Genomic DNA, 27,770 nt, shown 5'->3' on the forward strand with positions numbered 1-27,770 from the left:
TTCCAAAATTAATCTATAATTTCAACATATGAAATAAGATAAACTAATTAATAAAAGAATTTTTGGACAAGTTTTTATTGTCAGATCATTCCTTTTTTATCAACTAGATAACATAAAATTACAAATATAATAATATATGATAGAATAATGGACTTACAACTCTTAGATGATGCTAATTTCTGCTGGAAATATTGTGAAAAATTCTAACTAAGATGCAAATATTATTACTAGAATTTTTTTTGGGGGGGTGGTTCACAATATGAGAAGCGTCTTAGATTGGTCTGTACAAGAGAGTAAGAGATTCCTTGAACTTCTGATTGTTGGATTCTAAATTGTTGCCGCTGTCTCCTCTCCTCATGACTCATGAGCCTGGCCCGATGTTGAGCTGATGATGCTTGAGTGATGCGGGGCTCATTACTGGTAGCAATTGCAGCCTTTTTCTCAGAGTCTCTTATTCTCTTGGAGGGCTTGCTTTTCCCTCCTTGGTTTTAGATCCTTTTATACATACCAATTGTTCCTATTACTTTCTTGAATTATTATTTCTTCATGTTCCTGATAAGATTTTGTATTGCTGGCTGAGTCAGAAATCATTTTGTGAGGGCTAAATGCAATGCCTCTGAACTTTGAAATTTGGATGCTTTGAAATTTCTGAGCCATTCAATTATTGGTTCCTACCAAAGATCAGTTGAAAACTTTGTGGTTTTTTTGGACCCATGAACCATGTGCATTATGTTTCTATCTCCTAATTCTACTAATGACTAGTGATTGAATTCAATTGAAAAAATACACACCCAAACCAATTAACTTTATACAATGATGCCAATTGTAAATTTTGACTTAGGAAAATACATATCTAAACCAATTAACGTCACACAAAAAAAAAAGGGATATTTGTCTATGCACACAAATTTTATTTTTTTTTTTCGCATTGAGGGACTTTATTAAGCCTCTATTTAAATGGATTGTTGATGGTTTCAATTGGTTTTAAAAGGTTCTGAAATTAAGCTGTGAGTTTTGGTTTAGAATACTACAGACCAAAAATCAATTAACTTCACAATAAATCCAAAGTTTCAAATTACTTGATAGAATAAATTTATGATATCAGATGTATCATCAAAATCCCAAACTCTGTTCTTATTTCACAAGTTCCTTGAGAATCTCAATAGCATTTTCATCACTGATCAACAAAGCCCCAATTTAAGACATACCCAACATATGAACCACACTTTTTTTGTTCTTATTTTAATACAAGGGCATAAACTATGAGGGAAAGAAATAGATTGAATGGTATGAGAAAGAAATGATGGATTGAACGGTATGAAAAAGAAAATATAAGTGAATGACTTGAGTTCGAGATCTCTCACTAACTAATATAAATAAATAAATAAAAAATATTTCGGTTGAAGGCGTACCCGGATGTCAATCTTCAGCGACTGCAGTATTTCTGGCCTCTCTCAATCGCTAGCCGTAACACCATTTTACAAAGCAATTTGAGAAAGTGGGTGGATAACACAACAAAGATATCGTTTTCGCCTTTTCTAAGGTGTCATCTCTCATAGGATAACATGAACTATGGAAGTCGATCTTTATTATTATTTGTTTATTTTAGGGAGTTTAGGGAAAGCAGCTTCGATGTGGAGAATGATCAATGACTCCATCACCTCCCAGTTGCTTAATCTTTGTATATATCAACAATTAATGTATTTACATAAACAAAGATGGAAGCCAGTAGCAATTCCCCTTTTCGTTTCAGAAAATTATCTGTTAACTATATACAGGTAATTCTTCCCAACCATGCCTGAGAAATACCAATTTCCAGCAGTGTACTTCAGAGCTGCAGAACCCCAGCGAAAGGATCAAAAGAATGCGGCGACATCTCGTCCATTTACAGAGTAATAACATATCTACATTGAATCCACCTGACCCTTCACTTCTGAGCTCTTCTCAGTCCATTTACAGAGTAATAACATATCTACATTGAATCCACCTGACCCTTCACTTCTGAGCTTCTTCTCAAACTATCGAATGATAAATTTCGAGATAACACAAAATTTCCTTCAATATCCATGGTTCTGTATGCAACAGAACTAGGATCCATGATTGTGCTGCACGAGCCTCCTTCCTCACACCCCATTTGAATACCATAATATGCCAAATGATCAAGAATGCTGTTTCCAACCACTGACCTGCAGAAGTTTTTACTAACTTTTCAGATAATTGCACCATCAGCGAACTGAGCATGCATGAGCTAAAACAACCTTTTTTTTTTTTGGGGGTAGGTTGAGCTAAATCAACTTATTATGTCTTTCATAGTCAATGAAAGAAGAGACAATTGCTTAATACTGTTGTATGGGCAGCCAAGTATCTTCATTGTCATCAACTTCCCCTCATACATCAAGCTCCAGGCAGGCAGCAGAAGTAATCACTCAAAATAACAATTTTCGCATCTTAAGAGTTAATTAAAGAGAAAATTCACCTGCTACATGTGGGATCTTCACCAGAACCATCACAGACCTTCTCAACCGTATAAACTAAACTTCTTAAATCAATATCATAAAGCCACACCTGCAAATCCAAGTACTAATTTGAGAAAAAGCTAGAAAGCAATCTCAGAAAAGGATACATTTTATTTGACTCCACCTAGTATGCAATTTGATCAAAATACCATGCATGTAACCAACCGCACAAGATCCAACTTATCAGAGGATTACCTCTCTTGGGAAGTGATGATACGTCTTCTGAGGGAAATGATAATAATAAGGCGGCAAATGAGGCACGATATCATGCTCGTGTGTAACCCTGATTGTATTAGGAACGAATTTACTATAGTAGGATGCAAAAGCTGCATTACCAATTCGAGGTTGTCCAAATGTTACAGCCTGAACATCTTTCTCTCCAATATTGACCTGGGAATGAGTAGAGAAAACTTTGATTGATGATAAGATATCCCAAGAATAACCTAACAAATATCCTGGCAAAACACAGTGTGTTCGACACAATCTCATAATGTTCGTCCAGAGATGCAACTCTCCACCGATTACCCTTAAATAAACTTTCTGTACATAATAATCATTCCATGCTCTATTTTCTAAAAATGAAAAGAAAAGATCATGTCACCTCTCTTATTGACCGTTAACATCATGAATGGCATATTAACAGCAGAAAATGGCACGACCAAATATTTTGTAACAACAGAAGCATATGGCAAGCACTTATGTACGGCTAGTTCAGCCATCAAGGAACACTTCAAAGAAATTTTCCTCCCTTTTCTTTCTATAAATTTTCTTTAAAGTGGGTGTAAGGAGGATTATGAGTAGTGAATATGGAGGAAACGAAAATATAAAGACAATGATTCCAACAAAAAATAATTTAAAAAGATCAGGATATAGTAATAGTTTCCCTATTTAATCTATCGTGTATTCGTAAGACATGTAGAAGACAAAGTGTTTAGAAATTAAAAGCTTCAAAACTCTTGAGGTTACAATTACCGTGAGGTCCAGTGCACAGAAAGCAGCCATAGCTCCTCCCATCGAATGCCCTGTCAACATGATTTTAATATCACCATATAACTCCTTTGCTCTTTCAACAGCACTTAAAATTCCTGGACGTAAAGTTGTATTGTGATATGCAGCATAAAAACCATGGTGCACCTGAAACAATGTAGAGACAAATGAACACAATTTGTTCCATAAAGGATCTAGAGGTGAGGCATAACTCAAAACTCAATGTAGCACACACCATTGCATTATCCATTCCAGGGTAATTTATGTCAAGTTGCTTCCAGTACAAATCTGTAACCCAATTCTGTATGCTGTATTCAACAAATTAATCCACACAAGGAAATCAGAATATGACAGAACATTCAGGCTAAGATAGTTAGCGAAGACATATTAAAGCACATGAAATAAGCAAATACCCTTCACTCCGAAATAATCATATTAAGATGGTCGATATTTCAGGTATTATCGACTCTTTTAGAAGAGGTCCAAGTCTGCAATGATCTTATTACCTTGTCATGTAATTAAGTCTTAGACCCAATTATCACTTGCTATTATGTACTAAATACGATAAGTGAATAGCTAATTGAAAACTTCACTCCTGTCATCTATCTCAGGGTGTTAGAAATGGCTGCAGACCATCTGCTATTTGGATGCAAAAAAACATTCTAAGTTTTGGGGAAATCTCAAAGGACATGTAGTCATTTTTCTTTTCCTTAAATGAACATAATTAATGAACTCCAACTGTCAACTTCAAGCAAGGCCCTTGTACTTCACTAAACAGTCTATATTGAGAGAAAAACACAACAACAACAAAGTAAGGAAATAATGAAACCTGGTTCCTTGAGTGCCTCTAAATGCAATTACAATAGCATTGAGATCCTTTGCTACTCCTACGAATGCCTGCAGCAATTATAAGAAACTGTAAGCAACAATAAGTTTTTAAAAAATTTGTAGCAGACAAACTTGGCAAAAAACTTGGCTTCCAAACAAGGAAATGTCATCATCAAGGGAAGAAATGGAGAAGACTTGGATCAAACAGTTTAAATTAGAATGCAATCCACCTTCCTCATTCCATTATACAGTAAAACCACACCTGGAGACAGCATTGAACATCAATAATCAGCTCTATCATTTCAAAACCCTGCTCCAATATAGAAAAATTCTTTGCTTAGACACAAAATTGACCATTACTGTGATACTAGCCACCAAAAAAATTGCATCAATAATCCGCAATTCCGTTAGTCAATCAGCCAAGCATAAAGTGGTGGTCAAGCTCATAAAGTACCTCGGTGAGATCATTACATCTTTCACATGTCCAAGTAAATAATTGTGTTGTATCTGACACGTAGACCTGCAAGTGCGAAATTTTCCTTCAGAAACATTGTTGGTATGGAATTTCTCAGAATTAAACCACAAAGTATCTTAGCAATACAATGTATGCTAAAAGTAAAAGCTACTGGGTATGAAACAATTATTGCATAAACATAGAGTTGAGATTCTGTATTTGTGCCTAAACTTACTGCTGAAGCATATTCTGCCAATACTCTTGCAAGTGTGTGACTGTACACTGGCTGATGATCCTTATGCTTGGTTTTGACCTTAAGCTCTGATCCAAAAAAAAAAGCAAAAGATAAATGATATTAGAGTTTCCACAACAAAGTGAGTCAAAAAGTTCACATATTTTATGACTCAAGGTTAAGAACAACACAACACGAGAAAAGAACAGAAACAGAAAAAGATCCCCATTACTAAACTTAGCATTTTAGCTTAGTCTTTTCCAAAATTATTTCAGGAAATATACACTCGTAAAATATTAAGTGCTTATGGCATTCTTATTACACTTGTATATCCAGTTCCCTTCACTCAAGCACACACAGTGAAAAACATTATTGAAACCAAGACCTACCTTAGTCTCATCTAAACCACCCTCATGGCACTCAAGACAAATTTTCACCTGGAACGAAAGGAATGAATTAAAATTCACACTCTCTCGTGACAATGGCAGTACATTACTATGCGCAAAGATATCTCCTTGAAGAACTTCATGCTTCAACATTCTTGTTAAATTTCTAGATTCTCTAGAGGAAAAATCCCTTGCCCATTTAAAGAAGCACAACTTCAAGAAATCACATTCACATTTTCTTCTAACTCAAAGCATAATTCAACCTAACCATTGACCTAAACTGTGCAATCTATAACTTCAAATTCTTCCAACAGTTAGTTAACAGCCAAATTACCTAAATAAAATTTCACAGCATCAACTTGACTGCGTAAATTAATTACCTCTTCCAGTTGAAATTGCACATAAAGATATCAAAATTGCCACCACTAACCCCCATTTGCAAGCCATCCTCTGCACAAAACAATAACAAAAGAATAAAAAAGAAAGACAAGATATCAAGAGTAAAATTTATCAAACAAAAAACATTCAAATAATCTCTCAAACACAAAAAAAAAAAAAGGAGAGAATCTTTTACTTGTTTGAAACTGGACAATATTAAAAAATAAAGATCCATAAGCACTAAAATTAGGGCAAATTCTGCAGTAAAAATTTCTTAATTCAGAAAAAAAAATAAATAAATAAACACATAAACAGCTCTGCAGGATGTAGCTCAAAAGACCTCAAATTTCCCATTCATTTCACTTTCTGGAAGTAAACACAGCAACCAAACAGCCATAAAACTCCTAATAAACTTCAACTATCTATATATCTCCTAAAAAACCCATTGCATGAGCACAAGTGTCATATATATAAAGAAAATGCACCAAAATGCAGCAAACACTCCCCAAGCAGATCAAACTTTCCAGACAACAATCTGCACAAGAAAAACAAGAATAACTAAATAAATAAAAGTAACACAAAATCCAAACTAAAAGCCAAAGGAATAAAATATCCAACCAACCAGAGGCAACCAGCAGTAAACCGTAAAATCAAAACAAAAATTGGTAAAACAAACTCCAACCAACACACACATACTCCACAAAGCAAACTCTACAGCTGTACTAATGAACAGTCAATTAACCAAAAATAAAAATTAACAAAATAACCAAGAGACAAATTGACCATTCAACTACCTCCTCTTCGTCGTCCAGCTCACCACCACCGTGGTTAGCGGCAGCATCATTTTCTTCTTCATCGGAATAGTCCGCAGTTCTCTCAACGGCTTCGAGCTCCTCCGCGTCTTCTTCCCCAACTTGGTCATTAACATTAACTTCTCGCTCCACTTCCTCTTCCTCCGACGAATTTGACACCGGCACCTTCTCCTCCAATGATCGAGATGATTCCTTCGTCGCCCGAGGACCTCTAGCCATTGGACATCAAGGGTTTTCTCTCTTCTTTGCTTTTTTTTTCTCGATTTCTTTCGCCGAAGCAAAAATGTAGAAGGAAGGTACTCAAAACGTCGCTCATATTTGTCAAATAAATGTTTTCATTTTAACATGTTTACGTTCCTTATAAAATAAAATTTGATCTTAATTCTAAATTTTTAATATTAATTTAAATTTTTAATAATTTTTTTTTTGAATCTATTGCGTTATTTTTTATTTTTTTTTTAGAGAAAATCATTCAAACCGCCTTTACATTTTATAAAATCATTTTTTTTGTTTCTCAAAAACCTGTTTGGATTGTCATTTTCTGTCGAAAATTGCATCGTTTTCCGTGATCACATTTCCCTATTATCTTTTTCCCTCATATACATCAAATCGCTACAGTAATTTTTTCATGAAAAATCATGGAAAATGCAATCCAAACGGGGTTACCTTATAAATTTATATTGGTCAAATTTGGTATCTATTTAAATTTTCGACTAATTTTTAATAGGAATCCACCACGTACGTTGCACGTGATCATTTTTCAGAGTCAAAATTGTCAAATCATATTTCGAAGAATCCAAATTATAGTCCCTTACATTTCACAAAATGAATTTTTTCATCCCTTATTGAATCTTTTTTGTTTTCTTGAGATCTAATAACTATTAATAAGTAAAAAATAAATACAACAATCTCAAAAAATAATATATAATAGAAAATTATAAAATACAGCAAAAAATTTATAAAAAATCTCATTTTTTTATGTATTTTTGATTTTTAAGTTTGTTAAATTTGTTGTATTATTCAGTTAATAATTATTAGATCTAAAACATGATGTTTATAAAGGAAAAATAACAATACAATAAAAAGTGATACGGAGAGTGGCACAGAGAGTAAGATAAAAGATCCGTTGCATTCTTTTTGTCGGCAATTTTTTTTTTTTTTTTACTTGTCTAGGTTGACAACTGTTGGGATGGTTGTTTTATTTAAGTGTTTTCCAAAAACACTTGCTAGTTGCTACATATGAGATACAAAAGTAATTGGGAGAAAATTTTTCTAAAATAAATATTGACTAGTTATTAATACTAATTTGATAATTTGTCGGACGAGAAAAATAAAATCACTCTTGACATACTCTATTGCAAGTAAGGTCCAATACAATGAATCTCAATAAAATAAAATTGAAAAAAAATAAGGAGCCAACACTCTTTGCTCCTCCTAAATAAGGTCTTGGATTAAAGAAATGTAGACGTTAAGGTCTAAATTATCTCGACTCCAAATTAACTCTGCCTTGCGTAAATTCATTATGCTTATGAGCTTATCGACGCATGAAAGGCGCCAAGCTAAAAAATGTCTTTCGTAGGATTGATTGGTGTATAAGCGTTACAAGCTAGTTATCTGCATGCTTAAGATAAAGAATGCTTCAATTCTTCTGTCTCACTAATTTTCTGTGATCTTATGAAACCTTTCTCAGACAAGATAGGAGTTTTTAGCTCAACAAAACATACAAGTTCCTGTTCTGTTAGACAATATCTTGCCTTGATGGTAGTTATATTACAGGAGTAAATGATAGACAACTCTTTTGTTAGGCCATCTAGATACCCAACAAGAAGTGCTGTCAATTTCTTTGTCCCTTCATCTTTAGAAAGGAGGTTAACTGATCCACATAGTCACGGATTGATGTTTTTCCCGTGGAACAATGCTTTGGTGTTCATACAAGTTAGTAACTATTCATCCACTCCTCCTCTTCCTCGCAGGTTTTGAAATGTGCCACAGCAGGCATGATCATTACCCATTTTTTCACCAACACCGGTTGGTTTAATTGGTAAAGATGGGTTACTTCTTCATAAAAGGTCATGTGTTCGAATTTCACTGTCGATATGAGAACTGCGTTGGTGAACAATCTGTAAAAACCCCTTTAAGCAACCTATGGTTCCAAGAACATGTCTTGGCCCATGATAGTGACCAGAACCCCTTTAAGCGAATGGTTCCAAGAACATGTCTTGACCCATGATAGTGACCAGAACCGAATCCATTTTCTTTGTCTGCAAATTCATTTTTCAGCATCTCTGAATTTCGACTATTGGAACAATTACAGCACCCTAGCCTTCTTTGTGGCCTATACTACTAATTGTACGGATATTAATCCCATTCTGAAGCATTACAGGGTGTTCTTCTTATTTTTGTCAAGGTTCTGGAAGCTTATTTGAATGAAAAGCTTATATTAAGCCCAAGCACCTGCAGATTACAGTTGTGAAAGACGATGAAGAAGAGACTGATCTTCTAAAGTGCTAATTTGGTTTGCTTTGTAGCTTTATTATTATATATGCTTCCTGTTTCTTTGAAAATTTCTTGTATAATGGGCTTTGTACGATTGAGGTACTGAATCTATCTTAAGAAATTGGACATGTTTCCCAAATTCTTGGACAAACTTCGTCCATTCCCAGTGATGTATGTTGCACGCTCGGGTTCAATTTGGACATGTTTTACGAGAGTTATGGAGACAGTGCAATATCAGCCACATAACTGAAACATCGTATAATTGAAGACAGCAGACCCTTCAAGGAGAAACCACAGGGCTAGCATCGCTATAGTAACAAATAAGCAATATGTGAGACAAGCAGTAGTGACAAGAAAGAAGAATATAAGCCCTTCAAGGACCTTAGCACATGAAAATTTGGACATGATAACATACCCTAAAAAGGGGAAATTTAGGTACAGATATAGTAAATTACTTTTTTCGAAAAATTTAAGGCTCGCATATTTTAAAAATACAAATTAATCAAGGCAGTAGACAAGATAAGAACAGAAATGGAGGTCCTAGGCCTTTTATTTTGTAGATCAACACAAGTGTTCAGACAAAATGCCTGCAACTTTTTTTAGAAAAATAAAAGGACAATAAGCAAAACAAGAACAAGAGTAAGAATTAATTCCTGTTTACTTCTGTAAGCTCTAAAGATTTAAACATATTTACTTCTGCATGCCTTATTATCGTATCACTGATCTTCAGAAACTTGCACAAGTCAAGGAACATACATACTCGATCAATAACTGTAATTTTACATTTTAACCTATACTTTTAAAAAGAAAAAAAAAAAGCCAATACCAGCTAAGCTATGTACAGGTCTATATAACTTTACAGGTATATTGAATATCAAAAAAATCAGCTAACAAACTCAACTCAGGGAAACTTAACTCCGGAAAGTACAAAGTAAGAAAATTCACTTCCATTTGAAGCTGAATATCTTCTGCTTCTTTTCAACATATTCTTTCAACCTGCTATGATCCATGCATGTCCTTGAGCACCATGACCAATATTTGGTTGTTCCCCTACACATAGGTGATATACTGTTGCAGCAAAAGCTAGTTGATGAAGACTACCAAAAAAAGACTTCTGAGCAGCATGTTTGATCATCCATCCAAATTTAACATCCCAATCACCAGCCTGCCTAAACAACGAGCATTTCCTTTGCACAGCTTCCCAAATTTGTGCTGAATAGGGACACAGGAAAAACAGATCATTTATAGTTCCCTACTTACTCATGCACACCTACAGATTGGATTAATCTCCATAACCCCTGAATGCAGTCTATCCTAGGTAGTCAATCTTTCCCTGCAAGCAAACCACAATATAAAGGAGAACCACTAGTATTGTGTTTTCTACCTCGCACTACATGATACCAAGAAAATTTAGATGCAAGAACCAGGTACAACTATGTGCTTTATAGTTAAATTAGCAGAGTAGATACCTGTGGGGTCCAAAGTCCATGTAACAGAATCATTTGAACCAGGAAGGGGTAAAAAAAATAAGAGGTGGTAGCTTCAATTAATTGTAACAATTATGTACCCTTCTTCTCCCACTTGGCCATTCGCATATTTCATCTCTAATGATAACTGACATTTTTCCAGTCTTAGAACTCAAAAGGAACAGCAACTGAGAAGAGATTTTCTCTCTAAGCGATCCTAAAGGAGGCCACCAAACATTTCCACGGCTGCCCATTAATAATGATCAATTTCTAGAACTTCTAGTTATTGGCCTAAACTCAACTTCAAGAATTTCTTCCAACACCACGATCTGGGTTAAGTTGGGTAGCACAAAAACTTTCTACCTTCAAGAAAATGATGAGTTCTAAGCAAGTTTCCTGTGTCAAGACAGTCTAATCCTGTGCATGTGTTTCACATCTTGGTTCTACAAGTTACACTGTGAAAACAGATCAAAGTCCAGCAGACACATGCATGGTAAGACAATGAGCTGCATAACCTTGTTCTCCACAAGAAAATGCACTGGCACACTATGCACAAGTGCAATCCATGCTTATATAAGCTCATATTTTACAAAACTAAAAGAAAAACATGAAGATAAGGCACAGCAAAAACTACAGAAATAGCAGTGTTTGATGCCTTGATATAGCTGAATCTTATTAGCTCCTAGTGCTGCACTGCAGTTTGTCTTAACAGCTGATACTATTATCTTTAGCACCATGTAGAAAGATGTCAAACATACTGGTCCACAACATAATCCATCAAATCTCTGTGCTAGGCAGAGAGCCAACTCTTCATATCTCTCCATGGGAATAGACAGAGAGCAAATGACATTAAGCAGTATATACAAATTCAGCAGAGGTACTTGTGTTATAAACTTTGAAATGTTTACGTGGTTGCAGGGGCACAATCCTACTTATTTTGCATCATAAGGCAACATTCTTTTATAAGTTGCTGTAACCACTACATTGAGATGCCTGAGTAGGAGCAAATAGTTTACGTGTATGTTGATACAACTGTACGCTACATTGAACATATATCTTGTGAAATGGGACACCTATAGGTTATGAAAGTAGTCCAACCTTATCTACTAACTGGCAACGGACCTTAAGAAATGTATGAAGGATGCGAAGGGAACACACCTAATGCAGTAATGTATCACTTAACAACTACAAATGCGCTTCTTTAGGAAAAATAGCATATACATCTTAGGATTAGCCATAACTTGAGGGATAATACTGCAAGAAATAGCTGCCAAAAAAAAAGATAAAAGGAAATTAAAGCAAAGAAAACAGTAAAAATCTTAGAGTTACAAAGTGATGGTATGACTAAATATTTTGGAAATCAACTTACAAGAAGATTCAGGGCTTGTGAATCTAATTATGAAGCGGGTTTAAAACAGCTAGAACTTGGAAATGACACCTGAAACATAATGATGACATAATACACAGACTAAACGCCTAAAATAAAACTCCATTACCTTGTGCAATACAAACCAGGGAAAATCTTGGACAGCAAGTGCAAATATGACTACCCACTCCCCACAAAAAGAATTAAAAAAAAAAAAAGGCATTCCCAAGTCCCACCCCCATACCTCCTGTGTGTCTGCTACCTTAGACAATGAGACACTGGGACTACCCTCTTCTCTCGCATCTCTCTTCCAAATCACAGGCCTAGATTCAAACTTGTCAAAGAAAGCATCAGTAATCTTTAATTCCTTTATATAAGACAACTCCCAATTCCAGTCAATTGAACTTGCAATAAACATAAATTATAAGGACTTACAATGAAAGTATAGAGTTTGGAGTAGCACACGGAAGTCTTTGATGTTTGAAACTTGCTTTCTTATTCAAACTTTTGACAATATGGTACAATAGCTTTGAAAAACTAGTATGAGTAGGTGAGAGTGGGTATTGAAAGTTTTGAAAGGATTACAAAGGATTTGTCAAAAGTTTGAATAAGAAAGCAAGTTTCAAACATCAAAGACTTCCGTGTGCTACTCCAAACTCTATACTTTCATTGTAAGTCCTTATAATTTATGTTTATTGCAAGTTCAATTAAATACATGCATTCATATATATATACCTGTGTTAGAAGTAAATTTCAGATAACTCATAATTTGAACGTCTAGCTAGTAACCATGAATAAGATGATTCTGGTCCACTTCTAACCCAGGTATATATATATGAATGCATGTATTTAATTGAACTTGCAATAAACATAAATTATAAGGACTTACAATGAAAGTATAGAGTTTGGAGTAGCACACGGAAGTCTTTGATGTTTGAAACTTGCTTTCTTATTCAAACTTTTGACAATATGGTACAATAGCTTTGAAAAACTAGTATGAGTAGGTGAGAGTGGGTATTGAAAGTTTTGAAAGGATTACAAAGGATTTGTCTAAAATTTTTCTAGAGTGTTCACCGATGCCTGTCTTCTGAAGTCTGGTCTTATTTATAGAGGCTCGGGTCTTCACTTGAATCTTCATTTCATCTTCATTTGCATTGCATTTGCTTTTTGAGAAGTGGCCGACAGCTATGAATGATTCCTTTTCTTTTGAATTTTGTCAATACCTTTGAGTGACTTAAAAGTCATTTGGGTCTTGTCCGCCATTTTTGAAATGTTATTCTTTCAATAGTATTTAAATATTGATCTTCTTCTACTATTTTTCCTGATATTGATATTTCTTCTGTTTTAGAATTAGAGGTTGAGGGTTGATTTAATGTTATTTTTTATTCTATTTCCAAATCTTTTAATTTTAATTCTATTATTTCTTGTTGTAATTGTTTTACTTGTATTTTAAGATTATTAATTTCTGTTTCATTTCCCTGTAAAAATCCACAAGTAGCAAGAAATATAGAACATACTACTGCAGAAGATATTATAGAAAAACAAGATGGAAGTACTTTAATAAGATTTTCATCACTGAGAGAAAAACCAGAATCATCTTATTCATGGTTACCAGCTAGACGTTCAAATTATGAGTCATCTGAAATTAATTTCCCTATAGAAAGTACATCAAATTTTAAATATAAAACTCCTATTCCAGAAGTTATAAATCAAAATAAATCAGAATATTCACCAACACATTCTCAAATGCAAGGAGAAATAAATGTTATAAATAAACCTTATATAATAAATCATAAATACCTACAAGAAGATTTTGAAGATGAAGAAAATACAGAAAAAAGAATTTGGTTTTTCCAATTAAATTCAGAATATAAAGAAAAACTAATAATAGAATGGAAAAATGAATTAGATAAACAAAAGTTTGATTTTCCTTTCTTTAATTGGTTAACATTTTATATCTCAAAATTAGGAATAGATGATATATATAATACACCTCAAATAAATGTTCAAACTAATTTATATAAAAAATGGAAATTAAAAGACGATCAAATCTTAACATCAATACATCCTCCATTACAAGAAGTAAAGATTAATATAGGAAAAGGAGAAGTAATAGCTTCACCTTTTAAAAAGGGAAGAGAAGCTGAATCAAGTAATAATTCAATAAATCTGGAAGATCTTAAAAAAGTTTATCAACAAAATAATTATACAAATCAAATTCTTCATACAATATCTCAACATATGGAAGTATTAAATACAAAAATAGATACACTAAAGAAACCAGATTTAAAATTTCCTAATGATATATCAGCACCTCATTTTCAACCTAGAAGTCTGACAAGAGAAAAAGAACAAGATTTAGTACAAAGTATTAGTAATCAAAAGATAAGTAATACAGATAATTTATTAAATAAAATATCTAATGCCTTACAAAATCTAACTACAGATTCAAAACCATCAACACCCAAAATAAACACATTAGATCAAATAATAGAAGAAAACTCTATGGAAGAATTAGAAGATTTATCAGAAGAATCAATAAATTCAGATATAGAAGAAATATACTTTTACCAATAGAAAATCAATTTGAAGAAGAAGATAATCAAATAAATAGAATAAAAAGAAAAAACTATAATAACAATAAAAATTGGAAAATGATAAGTTCAAAAAATTATTATCCTAGACCAAGTCCTCCAGATATTCAATATGAAGAAAGATCAAAATTTAGGGCTACTAAATATGATGGAGATTCAATTTATGAATGGAATATAGATGGCAAAGCTGAATATGAAGTACTAAATAATTTACAAGAAATGGGAATGGCAAGACTAGCTTATAAAATAAAAAATATTCAAGAAAGAAATATTGCAACATTATTAGTTTCAGGATTTACTGGACAATTAAAGAATTGGTGGGATAATGCTTTAACATTACAAGATAAATTATCAATATTAGAACATACACAAGAATTAGAAGATGATCAAGGAAATATTCAAATACAATCAGATGCTGCAGAATTTCTAATTGTAACAATAGTAATGTATTTCATAGGAAATCTAAAAGAAGAATTAAATTCTAATAAAACATTTTTAACAAATTTAAGATGCCCAACATTATCGGATTTTAGATGGTACAAAGATATGTTTTTAACAAATGTATTAAGAAGACCAGATTGTAATGCTTCATTTTGGAAAGAAAGATTCATAACTGGATTACCAAGTTTATTTTCACAAAGAATAATGGATAATTTACAAAAAGAAATGGGAACAGATGTAATTTCATTCGAAAATATTACTTTTGGACAATTATTTGCTTTTGTGAAAAATAAGGATTAATGTTATGTTCAGAATTAAGATTACAGATAAAATATGGTTCAAAAAGAAAAGAAGTAGGATCATTCTGTGATGCATTTGAAATTAAAAGAATCAAATCACCATCAGCATATAAAAAGAAAATTAAAAAATATTCTAAGAAACCAAGATATATAAAACCTAGGGAAAACGAACCAACTAAAAAGAGAAGATTTATTAAAAAGAAAATAGTTTGTTATAAATGTGGAAAAATAGGACATAAAGCAAACAAATGTAGATTAAAAGAAAAAATTACAGAAATTTGCTCTAACGAAGAAGAAATTAAAAATAAATTAATAAACTTACTAATAAATGAAAAAGAACAAAGTACAGAAGATGATTATTACAATGATATTTCTAGTTCTGATAGTGAAGAAAATTGCAATTGTACTCCAAAATATTTAAATGTAATAACTAAAAAAGAAGATAAAGAATTTTTATTAGATATAATAGAAAAAATTGATGATCCAATAGCTAAAAAAGAATATTTAGAAAGGCTAAAAAGTTTAATTATTCAAGAAGATAAAATGCCAAAAATAATAGAACCTTTTAGTATATCAAAATTAATAGACAAATATCCTAATATAAATATAATGAAGAAAGAAACTACTAAAGACCTTCAAACAGAAATTAATAATCTTAAAATACAAGTAAAACAATTACAACAAGAAATAATAGAATTAAAATTAAAAGATTTGGAAATAGAATCAAAAATAACATTAAATCAACCCTCAACCTCTAATTCTAAAACAGAAGAAATATCAATATCAGGAAAAACAGTAGAAGAAGATCAATATTTAAATACTATTGAAAGAATAACATTTCAAAAATGGTTCGCTTTAGTAACTATCACAGTAGAAGATTTCAAAGAAACATTTGTAGCTCTAATAGACAGTGGAGCTGATACAAGTTGCATTAAAGAAGGAATAATCCCTACTAAATATTGCGAAAGAACAAATGAGAAACTAATGGCAGCAAATGGAGAAGATTTAAAAGTAAAATATAAATTTACAAAAGGATCAATATGTAATAATGAATATTGCATAAGACATAATTTTCTAATAGTAAACAATATAAGTCATGATGTAATATTAGGAACACCCTTTTTAATTCAAATATATCCATTCTTAGTTAATAATGAAGGAATTTCAGTAAATATTATGGGAAAAATTATTACTTTTAAATTCTTAACTCCAATAAAGCAAAAAGAACTACAAACATTACAAACATCTTCAATATATAAAACAATAAATACAATTACCAAAGTACAACAGCAAATAAGCTATATAAAAGAAGAAAAATCTTATTTAAAAATTGAAGAACAATTAAATGCGCTAGAACTTGGAAATGACACCTGAAACATAATGATGACATAATACACAGACTAAACGCCTAAAATAAAACTCCATTACCTTGTGCAATACAAACCAGGGAAAATCTTGGACAGCAAGTGCAAATATGACTACCCACTCCCCACAAAAAGAATTAAAAAAAAAAAAAAGGCATTCCCAAGTCCCACCCCCATACCTCCTGTGTGTCTGCTACCTTAGACAATGAGACACTGGGACTACCCTCTTCTCTCGCATCTCTCTTCCAAATCACAGGCCTAGATTCAAACTTGTCAAAGAAAGCATCAGTAATCTTTAATTCCTTTATATAAGACAACTCCCAATTCCAGTCAATTCAACATATTCAAAGATCACATATTGCCACCTCATCTTGTGAACATAAAATCACTGTAATATGGAAAAAAATATGGACAGAAAGAGATATAGGATTTCAACTATTCTCATCCTATCACAACTCGTAAGCACACATGCAGAATATGCATTCAACAAACCTGTGAAAGTCTGTCAGACAACTGTGCCAAAAATCAAGGTGATAATAACATTTTAAGAACAACATATGTCATTTTCAGCCGATCCCTAATTCCAATTTGGTAATTTTCTAAAAGAGTATACCTCATCCATCAAGAAGGCAATACCTAAACCTACAGCTCTTGTCATCACTAGTCTAGAAGCAATATGTACAAGCATACTGACGGGTATTTTACATACGTGCAAGCTAAAAAATACCGAATTACACCCGTTCACTGCAAGTATACAGATCAACTAGTAGTTTAGGGTATATATCGGGTCGATCCCACAAGGAAGAGTGAACAATTATCGGTATTACTAAAGCTTCTCTATTATTTAGACTATCAATTAATGATAAGAAATTTAACCTACTGCACTTATACAAGAAATTAACAAATAAAAGCTCCTTAGGTTGTGGTATCCCTAACTACTCATGCAAGTGTTATATTTGGATCATTGAATACTACATCTAGGCTAATTATGGTGTAATTTCCTAATACATTTGAATCCTACTTTCCGTAGTGAATCAATTATACTTTATAACGTATCCATACCTATTCCTCATGTTATGATTAGTTACAAGTTCATTTTTCAGTGAAATTACATGAAATGAATCACTAAAAAACCACATAAGGATGCCACCTCTACTTTTCGTGAGTGTACTCCCATATGGTTTAGCACTTCTTGAACTACGTGTTAAATCTCAATTTCCATTGCAGAAAACAACACCTTAGATAATCAGAACTTTAATGGTACCAGATTAAATCATGATTTAAAGAGCCAAAGTGGCTAAATAACTTGCTACAAATACTAGCAATTCAAATAGCCAAATAATAATAAACACTAACAATCATAGAAGTTCAACCAAACCCAAGGTATAAACTTTAAAAACACATATTAAATATAAAATCCAGAACTTGTATATTAGCTAAACTTGGAATCAAATACAAAAGATAAAGAGTTGGAAAGGAATGTAACCCATGTCACTTGAGCTCATCACCTTGCCTTCTTCATCTCCATTTTCATCCTAATCTAGATAATGTACAAGAGTGGATGAACTAACTAGCTAAACTATACTACACTAATCTAATACTAAGAGAATGGAAAAACTACATTTCTGCACTTCCAAGCTTCTCCCCTATATTTCCCCCTTTTCAGACCACCCAAAATGTCTCTGCATATAAACTGCTTAAGAGCTCCATTTTTCCAAGTCAATTTCCACATTTTGATTCCCAAATCTCAACTTTGTTAGGATAGTCAATAACAAATGTTTTTGACTTGAAAATAAGCCACCTTGTCTGCCCTTTTGTCTTCTGAAGCATGTGCACCGAATTCTCTTGCAACTTATAGCTGGAAAGTGGTATGAACACAAGAGAATTGACCGAGCAAATTGCAGAATTTCGGCCAGAAAACGCGCCTTTACAAAACGCGTCTACAACTCGCGTTTTGTGCACTCGCGTTTTCACTTTGTCCTTACTTCAACTGCGATTTTCTCCATGATGCAGGCCGAACTGGCTTTTGTGCAAAACACCAAAGTTGTAGATCTTTGAGTTAGCTTTCCAATGCTTCAAGAATCATCCAAATCGGAGCTTTTTAGACTGAGATATGATCAAAATACTAAACACTGGTCGGAACTCTGTTTTCCACTTTGGACAGCTGAGTTGAATTTCGGTATTTTAACCTTTTGGACTATGAAAACGAGATTGAATTGGACTTTGATGCTTCCATACCAAATGTCAAGATATATTCTCTTAGCTTTCAAAATGGTACCAGATCACCTTGATCCGAATCATTGTAGCTCCTATATAGTCAAAATACGAAAATATGTTCTGAGTTGTCAAGCTGACTTTTCTGATTTTTTGTCCTCAAATTTTGCATTTTCTTCCTTTTTACACTTCATATTTTATGTTTCCTCACTTTAATCCACTCTTCAATCATCCAAATATCTTCTCAATGCACTTCATTTGATGATTGAATCATTAAACCTACAAAATATGAAGTTTTTACCATTAAAAATCCATAAAATGCAATGTTTAGCCACTTTAACCCAATAAAATGTAGTTTTTTACCAAAACCTTTAGTTATTTTAGTTATAAAACTAAATATCAAACCAAAATTTAACTTAAATAAACACACTAAAAATACGTAAAAATAAACCCTTGTCAAATACCCCCACACTTGAACCATTGCTTGTCCTCAAGCAATAAAAATACAAACCAACAATGATCCAAAATTTGAAAATAAACATATGTAGCATTTCAACTTCATTTTCTCTAAACAAAGTAAATAACCATTATGCAATTATTCAATTAAGTTCAAGTACTCATAATATCAAGTAAAGGAGAGCCAATTATACCGTTATTATAACAAATTCAAATCAATTTTTCATCCTTACCCAATCTTACAAGTAAGTAACTCATATGGTCAATAATAATGCTTCCTAAACTCATGATCATCTTTTAATTCTGTTTAAAAAGATATTTATTAATATTACATATCTAAATATTACTTAAGACGTGAGAATGCCTTTTGACGCGAGGATCGACATTTTTAGATGAAGATCACCGGTTACTCAACACTTCACATACTCAAGTTGCTTTGCATACTCTTAATTCAAGTACCGTTTTACGCGAAAGTCGACATTTGTAGATGAAGACTCCCGGTTACTAAGTACAAGAATCATTGGAGTAGAAGAATTTTTTATTTTTTTTCTTTTTTCTTTTGTTTTTTTTTTTCTTTTTTTTTTTCATTTTTCATCATTTTTTTTTCTTTTTTTTTTTTATAGCAAAGAGAATAATAATTTTCTAAAAAAAATAATCATGAGAAGAGTATTGCACTTATTGACCATATTTATCACTTAACTTATAAAATCCAATAAAGAGAAGAAATTTCATCAAATATGCAAAAAAATATAGGCATAATTTTCTCCACTTCAAAGATATATTTTCCTACAAATGCAAAATTATAATCACATAATAGTCATTTCCAAGTTAAATGAGAAAAGAAGTTTCCAAATCATATATATTTATCTCAAATGTAGAAGGAATTTGAACTACTAATGGTATGGAACTTGTTACCCCTTGGATAAAATTGAAAAAATATGAAACTTTTTGGGGCAAGTTTGCAATTTTGGACAAGATTTTAGAAAAATTTTGAATTTTAACACAAGTCCAATATTTGCAACTAATAATTCAATCACATACAATATATATAATCTCAATTCTCCCCCCACACTTAACATACACATTGTCCTCAATGTGTAAAAAGGAAAATCAAGATAAAAAAATAATACTCCCCTATTGTTGTGATTGAATATGAAGCTTCAAGGTATGTTGTTCGCTTGTCTTCATCGCTTCATGAGTTCCATTTGGTAACCATTAGTGATATAAACCTAAAAATGGAAAATGAGAAACAAAAGTGATAACAAAGGCTTAATAAACATATAACGGTGATCCGTAATTCCCTAGCCTTTGTGGTGGTGATGTACCAATAGAAAATACACAATAAGCAACTCAAGGTACAAGAAAATATATGAGGAAAAGAAGAAAAAGAGAATCAAGGAAGCTGCATTTTTTAAAAAAAATGCCCAGAACACGCGAGTATAAACGCGCCTTCAGATCGCGTTTTGTAGGCGCGTTTCTTCCCAAAAGTTGCAGTACTGAAAACGCGGTTCTGTGAGAAAACGCGACTTGAAGTCGCGTTTTCAATGGCGCGTTTTCATCTTTGATCCAGGCAACAAAACGCGACTTCCATCAAAACGCGACTTAAAGTCGCGTTTTGAAGGCGCGTTTTCTGTTCTGCAGATGCAGAATCGAAAACGCGATTCTGTAAACACGCGACTCAGAGGCGCGTTTTCTTGAGAAACGCGTTTTCTGCTGCGAATTTTAGCAGAAACTCAACTTTTGAAAATTTACAAATAATACCCCAATTTCCCAAAATGCATCATAGATCATTTGTTTGCTAATATACTCAATGCATGCACATGTAAAATGATCAAAACATGCATTTTAACCCCTTGTAACGAATCAAAAACAACAATTACTCAAATCGAGGGGTTGAGTTCCTTGATCAAACTTCGCCTTTTTCACCTCATTTGGTCACTTTTGCTTTCATTTCCAATACCTATAAATGAAAAATAACGAAATGACTCAAACACATATTTTAAACATAAAATCACACCAAAATAACATAAATAACCAAAACATTGGGTTGCCTCCCAATAAGCGCTTTTTTAAAGTCAATAGCTTGACTATTTCACCTCATTTTTCAAGGAGGTTTTGTTAACGAATAATCCACCATTTTATGCCTTGGTGGATCATTGTAAGGTGACTTAATAGAAAAAGCCACATGATCTAATGATATGAGAGATGGAAGTGACTTACATATTCCAAGTGTTTCCTAGATATTACCTTGAATATGCACCACTTGAGAACTTACCAAAGGAAATGTCATGAAAGTATCTTGGGCAGGAATATCTTTAAAACCTGTACTTTTTATACACTCCTCAAGAGGGGTGAAAAATGAGTCATTAAAACTTACCTCTTGAGGTTCAAAGTTAGTTCCAAAGATATTATTATGTGAAATGGACATTTGCTCATTGAAACACAATTGAAATTCATCATTTTCATCAAAATGTAACCCATTTTCACATACAACATTCCCACCATTCATGCTAGGATCATTTTGCAAATTATTAGAAGAAATAACTTCACACAATACATGTAATTGATCTTGTATTCTACCAAAGTGAGAAGCCAATTCATCTATCCTTTCCTCAATCCTATCAAAACGGTCGAAAGTCACATTAGCTAATTTTTCTATAGCTAACTCCCAAGATGGTTTTGATTCATATTGGACACTTTCAGGTTGGTAATCATAAGAATATGGAGAATCACTATATACACATTGATTATCCCAACCATAAGCATTAGCACTATATCGATCAAAACAGGGATTGTAATGCTCTAATTCATCATAATAATCCACATTTTGTGCTTGCATACATGTGTTAGTAGCATGATAACCTCCACACAAGTCACAAATCACATGATAAGAATTAAAAACATTAACATTCCTCCTCTGCTCAATTTCATGCATCATGGTGTCCATTTGAACTTGTAACTTAATTACATCAAATTTTGCCTTTAAGCACCTTAAACCATCTTCAAAAGACATACATTCAGTAAATTCTTGGTTACCTCTATTAAAGGAGCTTTGCACTTGGTAATCATCCATTACCAATCTTCCATTTCTCAAGCATTGTCCTCCAAATTGTCCTACCCTTCTCATCACCTAAAATTGCTTTTAAACAACTTAAGAGCAAAATTAGTAAGAAGAATAGGTGATAAAACACATACACACATAAAACACAAAAAATAACATTCACAGTATAACTAATAATATGTCTAAACTAATAAAGTTGCTCTTCACACCGATATTGCCAAATCTTCCCCGGCAACGGCGCCAAAAACTTGACGGGTATTTTACATACGTGCAAGCTAAAAAATACCGAATTACACCCGTTCACTGCAAGTATACAGATCAACTAGTAGTTTAGGGTATATATCGGGTCGATCCCACAAGGAAGAGTGAACAATTATCGGTATTACTAAAGCTTCTCTATTATTTAGACTATCAATTAATGATAAGAAATTTAACCTACTGCACTTATACAAGAAATTAACAAATAAAAGCTCCTTAGGTTGTGGTATCCCTAACTACTCATGCAAGTGTTATATTTGGATCATTGAATACTACATCTAGGCTAATTATGGTGTAATTTCCTTATGCATTTGAATCCTACTTTCGTAGTGAATCAATTATACTTATAACTAATCCATACCTATTCTCATGGTTATGAAATTAGTTACAAGTTCATTTTTTCAGTGAAATTACATGAAATGAATCACTAAAAACCACATAGGTGCACCTCTACTTTCGTGAGTGTACTCCCTATGTTTAGCACTTCTTGAACTAGTGTTAAATCTCAATTTCCATTGCAGAAACAACACCTTAGATAATCAGAATTAATGGTACCAGATTAATCATGATTTAAAGAGCCAAAGTGCTAAATAACTTGCTCAAATACTAGCAATCAAATAGCCAAATAATAAACACTAACAATCATAGGAAGTTCAACCAAACCCAAGGTATAAACTTTAAAAACACATATTAAATATAAAATCCAGAACTTGTATATTAGCTAAACTTGGAATCAAATACAAAAGATAAAGAGTTGGAAAGGAATGTAACCCATGTCACTTGAGCTCATCACCTTGCCTTCTTCATCTCCATTTTCATCCTAATCTAGATAATGTACAAGAGTGGATGAACTAACTAGCTAAACTATACTACACTAATCTAATACTAAGAGAATGGAAAAACTACATTTCTGCACTTCCAAGCTTCTCCCCTATATTTCCCCCTTTTCAGACCACCCAAAATGTCTCTGCATATAAACTGCTTAAGAGCTCCATTTTTCCAAGTCAATTTCCACATTTTGATTCCCAAATCTCAACTTTGTTAGGATAGTCAATAACAAATGTTTTTGACTTGAAAATAAGCCACCTTGTCTGCCCTTTTGTCTTCTGAAGCATGTGCACCGAATTCTCTTGCAACTTATAGCTGGAAAGTGGTATGAACACAAGAGAATTGACTGAGCAAATTGCAGAATTTCGGCCAGAAAACGCGCCTTTACAAAACGCGTCTACAACTCGCGTTTTGTGCACTCGCGTTTTCACTTTGTCCTTACTTCAACTGCGATTTTCTCCATGATGCAGGCCGAACTGGCTTTTGTGCAAAACACCAAAGTTGTAGATCTTTGAGTTAGCTTTCCAATGCTTCAAGAATCATCCAAATCGGAGCTTTGTAGACTGAGATATGATCAAAATACTAAACACTGGTCGGAACTCTGTTTTCCACTTTGGACAGCTGAGTTGAATTTCGGTATTTCAACTTTTGGACTATGAAAACGGATGAATTGGACTTTGATGTCTTCATACCAAATGTAGATATATCTCTTAGCTTCAAAATGGTACCAAGATCACCTTGATCCGATCATTGTAGCTCCTGATATAGTCAAAATACGAAAATATGTCTGAGTTGTCAAAGCTGACTTTTCTTGATTTTTGTCCTCAAATTGCATTTCTTCCTTTTACACTTCATATTTTATTTTCCTCACTTTAATCCATCTTCAATCATCCAAATATCTTCTCAATGCACTTCATTTGATGATTGAATCATTAAACCTACAAAATATGAAGTTTTTACCATAAAAATCCATAAAATGCAATGTTTAGCCACTTTAACATAAAATGTAGTTTTTTACCAAAACCTTAGTTATTTTAGTTATAAAACTAAATAATCAAACCAAAATTAACTAATAAAACACACTAAAAATACGTAAAATAAACCCTTGTCACATACAAGAAAAAATTCTTGATCTTCATCCTACGTCATCAAGCTCTCCGACTCCGAGCAAGCAAAAGCTGAATCTGAGAAATTCAAAAAACCGGGGAATAACCAAGCCTTACAATCGGGCCAAAAAGGATAAGCAATCAAATAAAATAGGAAAACAAAACCATAGTGCTACACTCACAGCAGCTACAATAGCAGCTAAAGCGGAGATTAAAGCCGTCATTGGGTTGTCTAGAAGAGCAATTGCCAATATGCCCAAAACAACAGCTCGAAACCAATTCCAAACCAGCCACAAGAAGATCTTCTTGTTCACAACGCAAATGCCCTGAAATTTATTTTATTTTATTTTTAAAAAAAAGACATTTTTCTTCATAGATACTACCATATTAGTAAGGATTAATCCACGGCATAATGCTTGGCAACGACACGTAATATCCATTCCAATTTGAAATTCTCTGTTTGTGCGTGTGGCGGTAGCATGTATCTACACCTACTACACCAACTAGTGTTACAGATTCTATCCATATACGAAAGACTTAACTGAATACTAATAAAAAAAAAATTCTAAGAATCTAGGATGTACCAATAATACGCAAACCACAGCAAATGGCGAAACGTAAAACCCCGGTGATGGTCTAATCCACTCCCAGAACCCTCGGCTGGTGGAGCCGCCGCCACCACCACCACCTAACGCAGAAGCTGTAACAGAAAATTACAGCCATTAGAAACCAACTATCAATAGCAATTTACAGCTTCCAAAATCACAATTAAAGCAAAAAAGATATGTTTAACAATAAAATGGGATTAATCCCAAAAAAAATTAACGAGAAAATGAGATTAATCCCACAACAACAAAAAAAAAAGAAAAGGAGAAAACATGATTAACAAGAAAATGGGATTATAGTACAAACCCATGAAAAAACGAGTAGTGGTGGCGGGAGAGGCCCAAGAGACGGCAGCTGGGTAGTAGTGGTGGAGGCTCAGGGAGGACAAAATCCAGTGGGTGGGGAGAAAAGGGGACGTGGGGCGGGTAATGGATGAGGGAAGGAAGGATGATGAGAGGGCTTGTGAAATCATGGCTGGTTATGGAACTGGGAAGGATTTTCGAAGTCAATTTTCAGACGGGGCCTTTTTCCATTTTTCGTATTTTTGGGGAAGATGGAAGGAGGACCCACTTGGTTTCTAGAATTGGCGGGAAGGATGCAGATCGATGCTTCCCTGGTTGATCTTAGGGGTGGCAATTCCTGACACGACCCGAAAACATGACAGCGAACCTAACACAAAATTAATGGATTTGGGAGGTTCGGGTCAGAATCGGGTGGAACCCGATGAACCCGAAAAGAAAACAGGTCGATTTTGGATCAACCCGTGATAACCTGATATGACTCGATATGACCCGTTTACAAATTAAAAATAATTTAATACACATAAAAATTATTTGATCTAACTAAACTAAATCATTCTTTTTTTTCAAAGGCATTAAATCATTAATTACTTAATCCTAAATGAATTTATTTAACTTGTGTGAAGTTGAAATTATCATATTTGGACAAATAATATATTATAGGGAAATTTGCCAAATTGGTCCCTAACATTTACCAAAAACACTTTTTTAGTCCTTTACATATAAAATCAGCCAGAATGGTCCTTCACATTTAAATTGTGAGCCAATGTGGTCCTATTGCTCGTTTTTGCTCATTTCTCCGGCTAAAAATAGCACGCCCCTCCCACATGGTCATATTTTTAGGGGCAAAATCGGAAACACATTTCATTACCCGTCGAAAGTAAAAGGAATGGCCATCTCTTCCAATCTTCCTCTCCTCCCTGCTGCACTGTTTCTCTTACTCCTCCCAACATCATCTGTCTTAGCCACTGAAAGAGAGCGCAAGACCTTCATCGTACGAGTTCACCCTGATGCTAAGCCTTCCATCTTCCCCACTCACCAGCACTGGTACGAGTCCTCCCTCACCTCTCTCCTCTCATCTCATCATTCCACCGCTGCTACTGCCACTTCCCCTCCCCCTCCTCCTCCTCCTCTTCTTCTCCACACCTACAGCACCGTCTTCCACGGCTTCTCTGCTCAGCTCACTGTTTCCCAAGCTCACGCCCTTCATTCCTTCCCCGGCATTCTCGCTGTTATTCCCGAGCAAGTCAGGCAACTTCATACCACGCGATCCCCTCAATTTCTCGGCCTTAAGACCTCCGACAGCGCCGGCTTGCTCAAGGAGTCCGATTTCGGCTCCGATCTTGTCATCGCTGTTATTGATACTGGGATATGGCCCGAGAGGAAATCCTTCGACGATCGGGACCTTGGCCCCGTTCCCCCCAAGTGGAAAGGCGCCTGCGTCCCCGGGAGGGACTTTCTGGCCACTTCCTGCAACAGGAAATTGATCGGAGCTAGGTACTTCAGCAATGGCTACGAGGCCACCAACGGGAAGATGAACGAGACCACCGAGTATCGCTCGCCCAGGGATTCAGACGGCCATGGCACCCACACCGCTTCCATTGCCGCCGGCAGGTACGTCTTTCCTGCGTCGACTCTGGGGTACGCTCGCGGCGTGGCTGCTGGGATGTCCCCCAAAGCTCGCTTAGCTGCGTATAAAGTTTGTTGGAACTCCGGCTGCTTGACCCTTCTGGCAAGAGTTCCGAAAGGCCTGAGCTTGACCTTGAAACCCTCCAGAAGAACATTTCTGGGATTTTCGCCACCATTCGGGGATGCAATTTAGGGTTTCTTGAAACTTTGAGAGTCAAAGGTGAAATGTGTATTTTGGTGGTTGTGCATTCCTTTTACTTTCGACGGGTAATGAAATGTGTTTCCGGTTTTGCCCCTAAAAATATGACCATGTGGGAGGGGCGTGCTATTTTTAGCCGGAGAAATGAGCAAAAACGAGCAATAGGACCACATTGGCTCACAATTTAAATGTGAATGACCATTCTGGCTGATTTTATATGTAAAGGACTAAAAAAGTGTTTTTGGTAAATGTTAGGGACCAATTTGGCAAATTTCCCTATATTATATTATTTTTTACTTTTATGCTATTTTAATTTATTTTATATTTGGTTTGGGATAAAACACTTTTACGGTGTTTAATTTATTTTACATTTGGTTTGAAATTATTTATTTAAATTTTTATTACTTGATGATGTAATTAATTTTGTAAGAAATTGATTTTATTAGAAATTACAGTGATAAATTAATAAATTAAAATTAAGTTTCGAGTCATTTC

The 27,770-nt window shown here is 33.9% G+C and overlaps 3 protein-coding genes across 4 annotated transcripts; 1 reads left to right on the plus strand and 2 right to left on the minus strand.

Annotated features, from left to right (window-relative positions):
- Window positions 1-1,637: 1,637 nt before the first annotated feature.
- Window positions 1,638-6,882, minus strand: LOC113751326 (lipase-like). Of its 2 annotated transcripts, none has more exons than XM_027295293.1 (12): window positions 6,576-6,882; window positions 5,784-5,853; window positions 5,021-5,106; window positions 4,786-4,851; window positions 4,594-4,641; window positions 4,333-4,400; window positions 3,739-3,811; window positions 3,489-3,650; window positions 2,712-2,906; window positions 2,477-2,565; window positions 1,988-2,186; window positions 1,638-1,919 (listed from the first exon to the last, which is right to left on the minus strand). In XM_027295293.1, the coding sequence occupies exons 1-12, from the start codon at window positions 6,810-6,812 to the stop codon at window positions 1,905-1,907; spliced, it is 1,308 nt and encodes a 435-aa protein (XP_027151094.1). In that variant the 5' UTR covers window positions 6,813-6,882; the 3' UTR covers window positions 1,638-1,904. The 2 variants fall into 2 exon arrangements, with proteins under 2 accessions (XP_027151094.1, XP_027151095.1); XM_027295294.1 differs by having other exon boundaries at window positions 1,638-1,904; window positions 1,973-2,186.
- Window positions 6,883-24,547: 17,665 nt separating this feature from the next.
- Window positions 24,548-25,647, minus strand: LOC113754495. Its single transcript, XM_027298942.1, has 4 exons — window positions 25,455-25,647; window positions 25,127-25,242; window positions 24,725-24,868; window positions 24,548-24,620 (listed from the first exon to the last, which is right to left on the minus strand). Exons 1-4 carry the CDS (start codon window positions 25,618-25,620, stop codon window positions 24,585-24,587), a joined length of 462 nt encoding a protein of 153 aa, XP_027154743.1. The 5' UTR covers window positions 25,621-25,647; the 3' UTR covers window positions 24,548-24,584.
- A 689-nt stretch (window positions 25,648-26,336) lies between these two features.
- LOC113751910 (subtilisin-like protease SBT1.5) lies at window positions 26,337-27,269 on the plus strand. Its single transcript, XM_027296055.1, has one exon. The coding sequence runs from the start codon at window positions 26,337-26,339 to the stop codon at window positions 27,267-27,269; it is 933 nt and encodes a 310-aa protein (XP_027151856.1).
- The last annotated feature ends 501 nt before the right edge of the window (window positions 27,270-27,770 follow it).

Source organism: Coffea eugenioides, chromosome 11, assembly GCF_003713205.1.
Source record: "Coffea eugenioides isolate CCC68of chromosome 11, Ceug_1.0, whole genome shotgun sequence".
Lineage (NCBI taxonomy): Eukaryota > Viridiplantae > Streptophyta > Magnoliopsida > Gentianales > Rubiaceae > Coffea > Coffea eugenioides.